This window comes from Plectropomus leopardus, chromosome 24 (assembly GCF_026936395.1).
Source record: "Plectropomus leopardus strain MGB_pleo_1.0 chromosome 24, ASM2693639v1, whole genome shotgun sequence".
NCBI lineage: Eukaryota > Metazoa > Chordata > Actinopteri > Perciformes > Serranidae > Plectropomus > Plectropomus leopardus.
The window spans coordinates 1457724-1471426 of NC_142199.1; the positions used below are offsets into that span (position 1 = coordinate 1457724).

The 13703-nt window shown below is 39.0% G+C and overlaps 1 protein-coding gene and 1 long non-coding RNA gene across 3 annotated transcripts; one reads left to right on the plus strand and one right to left on the minus strand.

Moving 5' to 3' along the window:
* Nucleotides 1-1556: 1556 nt before the first annotated feature.
* cyp27a2 (cytochrome P450 family 27 subfamily A member 2) lies at nt 1557-12042 on the plus strand. Of its 2 annotated transcripts, none has more exons than XM_088074325.1 (9): nt 1557-1845; nt 2904-3094; nt 3643-3842; nt 3915-4112; nt 4215-4378; nt 7432-7598; nt 8414-8495; nt 8832-9068; nt 10063-12042. In XM_088074325.1, the coding sequence occupies exons 1-9, from the start codon at nt 1594-1596 to the stop codon at nt 10177-10179; spliced, it is 1608 nt and encodes a 535-aa protein (XP_087930451.1). In that variant the 5' UTR covers nt 1557-1593; the 3' UTR covers nt 10180-12042. The 2 variants fall into 2 exon arrangements, with proteins under 2 accessions (XP_087930451.1, XP_087930452.1); XM_088074326.1 differs by having other exon boundaries at nt 1618-1833; nt 2894-3094.
* Nucleotides 3973-7521, minus strand: LOC148185453 (uncharacterized). The gene is made up of 3 exons (XR_015775849.1): nt 7386-7521; nt 4301-4448; nt 3973-4099 (listed from the first exon to the last, which is right to left on the minus strand). It is a non-coding gene; the product is annotated as an uncharacterized LOC148185453 (long non-coding RNA).
* Nucleotides 12043-13703: the final 1661 nt, after the last annotated feature.

Consider the following 13703-nt stretch of genomic DNA (forward strand, 5'->3'; position numbering starts at 1 on the left):
GCAGAGGCCGCAAAAACACATTTTCTGAACATGATGCCTGTTTAGAGGCTGCAGCCTCAGATTATATTATATTACATCGTGTATATGATGAGCTTTCTGAGGCTGCAGCGAGCTGGTTTATTTCTGCCAAACTACTTTGCATTAAAATGTTTATTGTATTTTTGTTGTTTTGTGTCTCTTTGAGGTCATTTGTGCTTAATGATACATACACACAGTTGTGTGTGTGTGTGTGTGTTTATTATAGTTGTTAAGCTCTGTGTCTTCTTTGGTTGTTTTATATCTTTGAGGTAATTTTGTGCTTTTTTTAGAGTATTTGGTGTGCGTGTAGATGTTAGGTGTCTCTTTGAGGTAAACTGTTGTCATTTTGTGTCTCTGAAATGATTTTTAAACTTTTTGTTGTTTGTTTTATTGATACGTTTGTGTCTTTGTAGATGTTATGTGTCTAATCTGTTTTTTTATAATATTGTATCTTAGACTTAGACTTAGACTTAGACGACTTTATTGATCCCCGGAGGGAAATTTAGTTGTCACAGCAGCTTGGCACGTAAGACATACAGAGACATACACAGAAAAATAAGAAGAATAATAGAAGATAGAAATAAACATAAATATATAAAAATAGAATAAATAGAATGTTGAGGTAGTGCAAAAGAGTACTGAGTGGTCATTTTAATAATAATAGGTAATAATGTGGTTTTGCAGGTCATACTGTGTCTATGTGCAGTCATTGTTAGAGTTTTTGGGATCATTTTTTGTCTTTGGAATAATATTGAGTGGGTTATTTTGTATTTTTGAGTCTCTTTTAAATAATTTTGTGTCTGTCTTGCTCATTTTGTGTCTCTTAAAAATACTGGATCGTCTATTTCGGTCGTTTTGTGTTTCTTTGTACTCATTTTCTGTCTTTGTAATAGTTCTCTCTTATTGGTTGTTCTGTGTCTCTTTGTAATAATTTGTGTGTTTTTAATTTTTTTTTTTTTTTAATTTTAGACAATATTGTAAGGTCTTTTTGGGTCATTTTGTGTCTCTCTTTGTTTGTTTTGTGTTTTTAGGTAATTTTGTAGTTTTTTAAACTTGGAAGACATTTTGGCAGTCATTTTGTGCATTATTATTATTATTATTATTATTATTATGTAGCCCAATATTATTAAAAATAATGAGTAAATGACAGAAAAGCCCCCTGTCAGCTGAGCTTTTTGCGTGTTGCATGCAGTGCTAATGCTTTGGTTTATTGTTAATACAGCCCCAGACACGTTTCATGGAGTTCCTTGGATTTGAGGACATTTCAAGGATTTGGGGATTTTTGTGCTGGTTTTATGTTTTTCATACATCATTGTTATGAGATTTTATATCTGAAAATTTAGCATCGTGTTAGATTTTTGTTTCAGAGACACTGTGGGAACATTGATGGATAATAAAAGCGTGTCTGCAGGAAGGTTAACATTTTCTTTAGGCCATAAATCCACATAATACATGACAATGACTGCTCCATTGACCTCAGAGTACCGAAAACGTCCTGCAGGAGGGTGTACAGCCACATTTTTGCAGTTAGAGTCACACACAACGCTGCAAACAAGTTTCGACACAACTTCCACCATGATCACCTCGGCGGCTGCAGCCCGGGCTCTGCGGCTCTCTGCGCTCTGCGCCCGGACACTGCCGGCCGCTCGGGCCGGTCCGGAGCTCCAACACTCGGCCTCTGCAGCCAGGAGACACCTGAACCTCCAGTCGACGTCCACCGAGGCGGGGAAGCTGAAGAGCATCGATGACCTCCCCGGACCCAGTTTATCCACCACTCTGTACTGGTTATTTATCAAAGGATATGCAGACAGGAGCCACTTACTGCAGGTACAGAGATTTCTAGCTGCTGACAGCAGTCTCACACCTACTTCATCAAACAGGAAAAACACGCAAAGCTTTGAATCTCAGCAGCTTGTTTTGTTGGAAGTTTTAGAGAAAATGCGTGTCGTCTAAAACAGCCTCTGTAAATTTGGAGTTTGTTGTGTTTCTTATAGAGATTAGAGAGCTAGATTTGAGTTTTTACTGCACAATTGTACTCTTAATTCAATGATTTAGGCTCTTTTCTCTCTGTGTAGTAGTAGCAGCAGCTCAGTACAGGGCCGTAATCACATCTTGATCATGGGCAATGGGCACATATCCGCAAAAGGCCCCACCACCTCTCACCTCCACACCTTTTTTTTTGGTGTATTTTGGTGTCTTTTTGGTCAGTTTGTTTCTCTTACTTGACTCTCTTTGTGGCCATTTTATTGTTGTTTTTATTGTTTGTTTTCAAAAATTTTGAGTCTTTTTCATCATTTTTTGTTTCATTGAGATATTCTTTACTTAGTTTTGTGTCTTTGTAGTTATGAGTTTGTTGTCTTTTTTTCTTTGATGATGTGTCTTTGTAGTCATTTTATGGCTCTTTGAGATCTTTTTTTGGTTGTGTTTAAATACATTTATGTTTGTGTCTCTCTTTTCATGTGTCTTTGTAGTCATTTTGTGTTGTTTTTTCTGAGATTATTTGTGTCTTTGCAGTTTTTCTGTCTCTTTGAGATCTCTTGTAGTAAGCTTTATGTCTGTTTGGCCTTTTTGTGTTGCTTTTTAGTCACTTTGTGTCTCATTGTAGTTGTTTTGTGTCTCTGTTGTCATTTGGGTTGTTTTTTTCTTACATTATTTTGTATCTCTGTAGCGACTTTGTAAGATTTCTGTATGCTTTTGTTAGTCATTGACTGTGTCTAATCATTTTTGTATTTTTTAAATTGTTTTATGTCTTTTAAGTTATTTTGTGTTGAATTTTTTAAGTTATATTTTTGTGTCATTTTTCCTCATTTGATGACTCTCTGAAATCATTTTGTGTCTTTCAGAGTAATTTCTTTGTAATTTAACACACCTGCATTATTTTCCAGGATGTACAGAAGAAACTTTACGGGCCCCTCTGGCGCTCCAGGTTTGGCCCGTATGATATTGTCAATGTGGCGACTCCGGAGCTCATAGCCCAGGTGATCCGACAAGAGGGGCGTTACCCGTACCGAGCTGAGCTGCCTCACTGGAAGGAGTACAGGGACCTGAGAGGACACGCCTACGGTCTGCATGTGGAGTGAGTCAAGACAAAAAAAACTATGAATCTTACTTCAGTCTGAAAGAAAAAATGTCACTAATCACGACCAAAAACAACAGCTAGTATAGTCAATAGTCATGAGTAGAACTTTTTACACAGAGGATTGGGTTAAATCCCCTGTAACAAACGTCTTGAAATCCTATAAACAGCCAAAAGTCAAAGATTTTTCTGAAAAACATTTAAAATCCCAGAAATGTCCTAAAATTCTAGATATATCCGAAAGTCATAGAAATGTATCAAATTCTGCAAACATCCTAAAATCCTAGAAACGTCCTTAAGTCTTTAAATCATCTTAAAATCCCGTAAACATCCAGAAAATCCTGTAAACATCCTAGAATCCTAGAAACGTCCTAAAATGTGAGAAATGTCCCAAAATCCTAGAAAAGTCCCGACATCCTAGAGACGTGTATGGGGCTGCGTGCCTTAAAGAATGTGTTTAAAGTTTGGCTTCACTGTGAAGGAGCTCCTCAGGGCTCCATCATGGTCCCCTTGAGTTTGTATTATGAGAAAGCTTTTTCACACGACAGCACGGGACCAGAGTGGTACCGAATCCGCAGTGCCCTGAACCCCAAGATGCTGAAGCTGCGGGAGGTGTCGGCCTACGCCCCCATTATCCACCAAGTGGTTGGAGATCTGCTGCAACGCATCGAGCTCCTCCGAAGTCGCAGCCAGGATAAGGCCACTGTTTCAGATATTGCCTCTGAGCTCTATAAGTTCGGCTTTGAAGGTGGGAATTGCTTCAGAAGTACCAGAGGTCGAGGTCTGGGGCACGCTGATTGATTCTTCTTACCTCCTGCAGGTATCTCCTCCATCTTATTTGAGACCCGGTTGGGCTGTCTGCAGGAGGAGATTCCCCATGAAACTCTGCGTTTCATCAAGGCGGTCAATGACATGCTGACGCTGTCCGAGACTGTGGTCCTCTTCCCCCGCTGGAGCCGCAGCATCGTCCCCTTCTGGAAACGCTTCGTCCAGGCCTGGGACGACCTTTATGACGTAGGTATGCATAAAAAGAAACAACAAAAAGGAAAAAAAATGTGCAATTTTGGTTCCAGTGTTGGATTCATTGAACTGTTTGGTTTTTGTGTTTTTCGTACGGCAGCTCAGACCCTCATCAACAGGAGGGTTGCTGAAATTGAAGCACAGATGTCCAGAGGCGAGCTGGCAGAGGGCATGTACCTGACCTACCTGCTGTCCTCTGACAAGCTGAGCAGAGCCGAGGTCTACATCAGCATCACTGAGCTGCTGCTGGGAGGGGTCGACACGGTGAGAAGAGGGCTGGTGGGACCAGTTCATACAGGTTTCTTCTTTCTGGTTTCTGTGCAGACTGTTGCAGCTGTCAGGGAAATCAGTATGTTAAAGTATGCACTTTGTTTTCAGGTCCGTTCGTAATTCCATCCCATTCTCATGATCCCTTTATCTTAAGACCACCTTGAGGGAATTTCATCAAATTTGGCACTAATGTCCACTTAGCCTTAACGATAAAATTATGAGAATTTGGTGGTTATAGGTCAAGGTCACTGTGATCTTCTGTCCATCTTATTCTCATGAACATATCTCACCTTAAGGGATTTTTTTTAATTTGGCACAAACGAAGGTCAAAGGTTACACACAATTCAGATGCTGAATTGGTGACGCTAATCTTACAATTGTACTGATTACATTGATCTTCTATGCTAAATTTAAATTTAGACAACTAGAACTAGTACCCAGGTTCACTGTAAACTCTGACTTGTTGATCTTACTGTTAAAAGGTAGAAAAGTAACTTTTTTCAGCTTTAGTTCTTTTTAAATCTGCAACGTGTCCGTCAGGAATTTAAAACTCATGTTTTCTCACAGAGTCAGTGATTAAAACTGGACTTTAATCTCTTTTACAGAAAAATCTGGTGAGTTGAGGCTGTTTAAATATAGTACACATGGTGTTTACATAAAGGCTGTGGTTCGGGGGGTAAAACAGGTCGTCCACAAGTTAGGTCATTGAGACATTTTTATCAAGAAACCACCTAAAACTACCTTCAGTGTTACTTTTATAACTTGTTGTTCTCTGCTGTGATTCTCTCAAGAAAATATGTCGCCAAGTAAAATAATTTAGACACTTTGCACATTTAAACACACCAGGAGCCCCTACCTCAGTCCAGTGACAGCCGCGTTTGGTTAAATCCGTTAATCGGTTCAGTCATTATTTCACTGAATCATAACTGTAGATTGTAAATTGCAGTCGTCTGGCTGCAGACAGGCTGCTGGTCCACTGCTAAAGGGAAAGAAATCTGTCACATGTTTTTAGCGAGTTTTCCACTGTCTAAAAAGTCTAAAACGTTTTGGTGAATTAGAGGTATGCAGACATAATTTCGGTGCTGTTAATGCCTCCGATGCTGGCTTAAAGGCGAGCCAATTCTGGATCCTTCCCACTATTATTACATTATATCTTTTATACAGAACAGTACGACAGAATAACGGTGTGAAATTTCAGTCCAGAAGAGGCAGTGTAAAAGATGATGGCTAATTCTGGACCATTGTGGCACATTCAATATTTATAAGTGACAAAAATATTTATAATATCTGTAATATTACAGGGTGGCACACAACAGCGTATCTCATGATTTATGGCACCTGGTAGCCTAAAAACATGCTCAGATAAATTTCTCCATTTTAGCTTTTAAAATTTGTTGTCTCATTTTATTTTAATGCATTAAGCACTCACTCAAAAGTCTCTTCCAGAAAAATTAATGTCCCCTAAATTGCAAGAAATTTGTAAAATGTGATAAGAAAATTACCTACAATACAATAATTATATTATTTTAGATTTATGTTACAGAAAAATCTAAGTATATAGATTAAATACATATAACATATATACATATATATTTTTAAATGTCAGCCGTTTTTGGTCATTTGCTAGTGTGTTTGTTTTTCCCTCAATCTATTGAATATTTCCTTTCCTTTCTTTCTTTTTCTTCTTGCCCCCTCCCTGTGTTTTTGAAAGAAATCAAACCAATTTTCTCAGGTTTCAAAGGGTTAAAGTACTCATTATTGAGAAAGGCCCGTCTGCCAATTAATCTGCATAGTTGTCAGACAAATGTAGCGCAGTGGCAAGTGCAGTATTTCTCCTTCCACCACTTAACCCAGTTAACCAGTTGTTGCAGCTTTTGTTTCACGTACCTGTTGGAGGAAAGGCTTGGCTGAGGCGGACCAGAAAGAGTGCCAAATCTGTGACTCGGCTGTGTGTTACTTCACTTTATCACTTTATCTACACTTTCATTACGCATTTGCAACTGATTTGTTCTTTTCATGTGCTCATAAAAAAATGTTTCCTTACAGCAGCTGCGTGAATTGACTGCTGAGAGATTAAGAAACGATTAGAATATTTCTTTGTCCGCGAACAGTTGATTTATTCTGTGATTTAACTCCCCGGAGCTACGTGCTGCCGCTCACAGTCAGATCAGTTCACTTCCCCTGGAAGGAAGTAAAACTTGCACAACAGACTCACATATTTGTTTTGCTGTTTCAAGCAGGGGCACAGCTCGTCAGGCTGCATTCTCAGGATATGTTGTGGCGTGCTGCCGTCAGATCAGCTGAGAGCTGTAGGTCACATCTGAAGATCTGGAGATGTGACGGTGACAGTGTCGACCTGGCTTTGATTAGAAACCAAATACTGTGCCAGCAACATGGATATCTCTCGAACGCCTTGAGGCAATTTCTTCGAATTTGGCACAAGCGTCTACTTGGACTCAGTGATAAAGTGATTCGAGTTTGATGGTCAGAAGTTAAGGCCATAGTGACCTTCATCTTGACCGTTGCATTTTCGACATGCTGCCCATCCAAGTTTTAAACTGCTGAAACTAAAATAACCTGTTTTTGTGAATGATGACTTTTGCACTAGAAAGTCCAGACTTGAACATTTCTGTAAAGTCATTTTATTAGCTTTTTACCTACTTACTTCATTACTGACCTCTCTGTTAATAAATACACATTTTTTGGATCATTAAACATTTCTGGGTAGGTACATCTCTGTACCTACTTTTCCTAACCCCTTCCACCAAATGCTCTCTGACTGTGACAAATGTATTAATTCCTATGCCATTAAAATAAAAAACAAGCAGTAAAGGACTTATTAAAAACAAAAACTGTGCAGGAAGAGGAAGGAAGAAGAAGAGATCTGTGCAGATAAGTCAGCTCCTGAACGGTGTTTCATTTTTTTCGAGTCTCCTGGCAGCAGAAGATTACACATTGTTGAAATATCTCAACAAATTTTCTCATGACATGTTGTTCATACCTTCATACCTTCACGATCTCTCTTTGTTCCTCCTGCCTGATCTCAGACCTCCAACACCTTGTCGTGGGCGCTGTACCACTTGGCGAGGGACAGCGGGGCTCAGGATGGACTGTACAGAGAGGTGAGCTCTGTGTGTCCTGACAGACGGGAGCCGACCACAGAGGACCTGAACAGAATGCCCTACCTGAAGGCCGTCATCAAGGAGACGTTACGGTGAGCTGACGGCTGCTACGTTCACATTCACAAAATTACAAAATCTACAGGCAGCGAGACCTACGCGTGTTCAGTCAGTGTCAAAGTGACGCTGGATCAAAAGCTCTCTCAATGTCACATGATGCAAGAGTACAAATCCATTTTTTTAAACTTTATTTAACCAGAAAAACTTCTTTAGATCTTTTTTTTTCTAAAGAGAGTCCCAGAACAAATCAATATCCACATCGTCCAAATTAGTTTATACATTGCCAAAAGTATGTTGACACCGGAGGCTTTTCCCAGAGATTTCCTGTCATTGGAACTGCAGCCCAAAGTTAAAAATAACCCTCCATTTAGGACAGCTATCAAGTGTCCGTACACGTTTGACCACACAGCAGGGGCGTTTTTAGGATTTGAGGACATGGGGGCTTCGCCTGGACCCCTGTAGGGAAAAAAAATCACCAACAAAAACATGTCTTCTAAACCCCAAACTTACCGACCCGCAGGTCCGGGGGGCATGTTTTACTCTGCTATTTATTGTCATTTAAAATATATAATACATACACACACACACACACACACATATATATATATATATATGTTTAAAAAATGTGGAAATTCTTTTATATTTTAAGATTACACATAAACACTCTGACTGTCGATTTGTTGATCAGTAATAATGAGACAAATCTATCTCCACAGTTTTGTTTACTTACATTTATTATCTGTCATCTGTAAAACCTGCGCGATGGAAAGATTAAATAAAAAGAAAAAAAAACAACACACACTCCAGGTCATGTTTTTCTCTGATTGTCGTCTGTGTCTCTCCCCTTCAGCCTTTATCCTGTGGTTCCTGGAAACGGACGCTTTATTTCGGAAAATGAGGTGGTTGTGGGGAACTACTGGTTTCCAAAGAGGGTAGGAAAGCAGAACCTGAGGCAACACGTAACTTCAGTTACTCCTTTAAAGAGTAACTTTGGCATTTTTCAGCCTGGACCCTATTTCTGCATGTGTATGTGTCTAAGAGACTGACGTCAACAACAATTTTATGCCTCTGGCGATGGCCGAAGCTCGTTTGTACGTCCCATTCTTCTGAACGAGATATCGCAGGAACACCTTGAGGGAAATCCTTAAACTTTGGCACAAATGTGGCAAAAATTTGGAATAGGGTCCAGGTTTAAAAATGCCAGAGTTACCCTTTAAAGATAGCGTGTTGTTTCACTTTGGTCAAATTGAACCTTCTTTTCTTTTCAGACTCAGTTCCACCTGTGCCATTATTCAGCCAGTCACGATGAATCAGAGTTTGTCGACGCAGAGCACTTCATCCCGGAGCGATGGCTCCGTGACAACTCGCCCGGCAGCACCAAAGGCAAGGCTGCGTCCCGCTCCTACCAGCATCACCCGTACAGCTACATCCCCTTCGGTGTCGGGGTGCGAGCCTGTGTGGGGAAGAGGGTGGCGGAGATGGAGATGCACTTTGCTCTGTCCAGGGTGAGTGAGGCACAACAGTGTCGTTGTCATGGACAGAGAGGAAGACTGTTTTCCTTTGCTTTTTTTACCGGCATTATGTCTTTGGGTTGTCCGTTCACTCCTGTCTTGTAAATGCAAAAACACCATGAGGGTATTTCTGATTTGATTTTGGTGGTCAAAGATCACTGTGATTTTACTGGTCTAATTTTTGTGAACATATTATCTAAAAATCACATTAAGGGATTTTTTATTCAAGTTTGGCACAAACGTCCACTTGGATTCAACAATTTACTGATTAGATTTTAGTAGTTAAAAGTAAAGTTAACTGCGACCTTGTCCGTCTCATTCTTGTAATGCGATACCTCAAGAAGGCCTCGAAGAAATTTCCTCAACTTTGGCACAAACACCATCTCTAAATCAACAATGAACTGGTTGAAATTTAGTGGTCCAGAGTCAAAGGTCAAGGCCACTGCTACCTTGTTCATGTGATTTTGTGAATGGGATTTCTGAAGAATACATCGAGGGAAATTCTTCAAGTTTGGCACAATGTCACCATGGCCTCAAAAAACCCGCTGTGGCCATAACCTCACAAATCAAAAACAATTGATTAGTTCAATTGAATTTTATTGAAGTTTTTGAGACATTTCGCTAAAACCTACTAACAACAAGCCAGGGTTAGAAATTAGCACCAGCAACCAGCCAAATGCTCATAACATATGCAAGAGGCTGCTAGATTTGGTTTCCTTACCAGCCAAAAAAGCCAATGATAATCTTTTGAGTGGCTGATTTTGGAATCCACGGGCCACAGTGGCAGGTGGGCTAAAAAGTTAATTTCCACCGCTGAAACAACCTCATTGAAGGATGTAATAAACCAAATATTTTTGATTTGGAACAAGAACATGAACATTCATCAAGTATCTCAATGAATAATGTTTCTTTCTTTAACAATTGAAATGCTGATATTGACTCCGTTGTTGTTTGAGCAGCATATTTATTAGTTCCTGTGATCTTGCAGCTCGTGCAGCACTTTGAGATCAAGCCTGAACACGGCGCACCAGCGGTGGAGCCGAAAACTCGAACCCTGCTCATACCTGCAAAGGCCATCAACCTGCGCTTCCTGCCGAGAGCCTGACGAGCGTCAGCAGCACAGGTGTTTATTACAAAAACGCCTCAAACAAATTATTTTGCACAATGCAGGTCCAACTCTTGGCCCTTTGAATACAGCGTAGTGCACAGTATTTGTGACATATTTAACTAGAGCTGCAAATGTGTGCACAAACTTTTACAGCAGAAATTTGATGCGAATCCTATGATGCCTGATTTCTTTCAAAAACATAGGAATAAGGCAATGAAAGAAGAAATTACCCCCAAATTAGCAGTAATTAAAAGAAAATTACCTGAAATTTGTTAAAAAAAACAAAACAAAAAAACAATAATTAAAAAGGGAAAAAAGACATGAAGAAATAGCTTAAATCTAGCAGTAATTTTGTAACAAAATTTTAAAAAATTGCTAATTCCTTAAAAATTTCGAAACATTTATAACAGAAGAGCTGGACGACTTTTTCCCATGTTTTTGAAAGAAATCACACCAATTTGCTCTTGTTTCAAAGGTTTACATTGTGAAGCTATTCTTCATTATTTGATGACTGAGTTCCTTTTTTTTAACGTAGACACAGGCTGTTGTGACGTAAGGGAATGAAGAAAAATAGAACTGAGGGAGGGAAAACAGATGGTGGGGAAGTAATGGAGGTTTTTGGGTTAAACTTGTTTCATTTTATATATAAAACAGCGCTTTAACAGCTTATCTTTGCACAATCTTTTACAAGAAACAGTAATGTAACGAGGACCTATGAGACTCTCCATGCAGCAGGGCGATTAGTGGTAACTAAAACACAAGAGGAGATGAATGGAGAGAACTGCACCTGCAGTAAAACGTGCTCTGTTTGGCCAGACTGTCTGCAACGGTAAAATAATATTTAGGGCCCGAGCACCGAACGCTGCGAGAACCCTCTTGGTATGCAAGGAATTATTATTATTTTTCTCTCCAATGAATCGCATTTTTGGAGGTCTAAACATGTTCAAAAACTCATGAATTCTGGTATGTTTGTCCGGCTTGGCGGAAAAGTTCTTATTGTGGTGGTTTCGGAAACAGGCGTAGCAAAATGGCTCCACAGCGCCCTCTAACGTGTAGCCCCTGTAACTGGTTTCATCTACAATTACGTAATTTGCCACGTTTGTATCATGCCCAGATGCACAAAAAAGCCTGTTGGACCCACCCCCCCAAACCCAACAGGAAGTTGGCCATTTTGGATTTTGTGCTGATTTTTGGTGATTTCGGGCCTCGTACTTTTGCCATCTTGCCCTACAGGATTAATCTGATCGACTTCAGGATTGGTGTGTCCATTCTCAACCTCTTGGTGATGAAAAGTTATCACAGGCCCGTGCAAAACTTATACGCTTTCCCTGTTTTGTGGCGTACAATTTTGATGCCTTATCATAAAACAGGAAATAGTTGTAACTTTGGTGCACATTGTCCGATCTGCCTGAAACTTCATAGATTTGATGAGAGTCCTGCCCTGAACACATCTGTATGACGATATTCACTAGTCATGATAGCACCACCTACTGGCAACAGGAAGTAAGCCTTGAGGGACTGTTATCGTTGGATTTACGTGATATTTACTTGGTTTGTACAACAAATGATGTACACAAAGATGACGTGGAATTTGTGTCTCCTCTGCTGCCACCTAGTGGCCACTGGAAGTACTGCACCATGTGAAATAGCTCACTCCAGGGTCCACACTCTGTGGGTATATCATCCGACTTTCATAGAAATAAACAACCTCGTTAGCTGGAGTCCCACCAGTACCCGGACATACGTGGGGGTGCGAGGGCCCGTTCATCGCTGCTTGCAGCTATAATACCATATTGATGTTTTCTCTGATACTCTGCTTGAGATGCTTTTGCACAAATAAAAATGTATATTTTTAGTGTATTTTTGCCTCATCTGTCTCTGGTTACATGCTTCAGTTATGTAAAATTAAATCATCAGCATTTTCAGTGATGCAAAGTTTTAATATGGGATTAAAATATTATTTTAAGGGTGTATTTATGATAAATCAACCATGAAGGGAAATGCAGATAGTTTTTAAAAATTATTGTTTTTCTGGCCTGAATTACTTTTATTTATTGCATCTTTATGCCATGTCTCGATGTCCAGTGAGCATTTATACAAAACTATTGCCGGAAATTTCTTTTTTTATATAGCTAAAATGTTAAATCCACATCAGTTTCATTGCGCCGCGTTCACACACCTTTCACATGTTCAGTTGTTTGAACCTTTGAACCCTAAGCAAATTGGTTTCTTTTGAAGACATGGTGAAAAAAGGCAAAAAGCAACATGAAAAAAAAATTCACAAAAAGTTGTCACGTTTTCCTCCTACGCACCTGTTTACAAGTTTTTTTTTTGAAGATGTGCATGAGCCACTGTATTGAAGTTTTTGTACTTTTTATTTGCCTAATTTTGTGCTATTTTGGGGTAATTTTGATTTTTTAAAAAAAGAAATCGAGCACATTTACTTAACTTTAAAAAGGGTTAAAAATGTAAAATTGTCATTTCTACATCTTTTAATCATAAATATAATTTTCATTATTTTAACAGAATTTTTCCCTTCGCACACACACACACACACACACGCAAATATATTTAATTTGAGCGGTGCCTAATGTTATATTATGGCCTTAAGTCTGGTATTCCTATATCACTAAAGGAGCGTGCTTGAGTTTTCTGATGCAGTCCCCTCTGGTCTTGTATTTCGTCTGAAACACTCAGAAGCACCTGAACGGGAGGTACTACCTGTGGATCCTGTTGTTACTGCTGCTGGTCTGATCTTTATCTCCTCTGAAAAAAAAAAATCAATAATAACTGTGCTGCTAGCTGCTTTAACCTATTTAAAAAAGAAACAGTTTCTGTTCCACATTTTGTCTCTCACTGGAGTAACCTTGCGTCAGAGCTGGACTGGTGCCTACCATCAAAATATCTTATTAAAAATAACGCAGGAGAAGTGATCTCTGGTTCTGCAAAAATATAATAAGGACATTATTGCGGAAGGTTTATTTTTTCAACTCATTACAGAATATTTTTGCAGTTTTTTTTATAGTTATGTAGGCTATATTTGGGCAAGATGCCTGTTCTTTTTTCGCCCAGTATGAAAAAGTGAAAATGTTCGATTAGGTTTTTAAAAAAACAAAAAACAAAAATCTTTCTCTTCCTCCAAAGCACATCAATAATATACCATCAATTTCTCATTACTCATAATTTTTTTTTCAATCATAAAAATTATTTTTTTAATATTTGAAAATTAACTTAATACATCAATATTCTAAAAACAGGAGGCTACTAAAAAAGTGAATATGTATCCAAGATTTCAATAGTATGATTTCTGTTAGTGCTCATATCCTCTGGCATCATCTGTTTGTGTTGAGTTTATGCATTTTATTAATAAAATGTTTAAAAAGGACGTCGTGCGGTTGCTTACAAGTTCAGATTACAAGTTCAGGTTTTATTTGCACATTTACAGGGTAAAAATCAGTTCATTCAAGTTCCTCTCAGTCATTTAAGGATGAAAACAAAAACTGGAAGACGGATCATAGGGT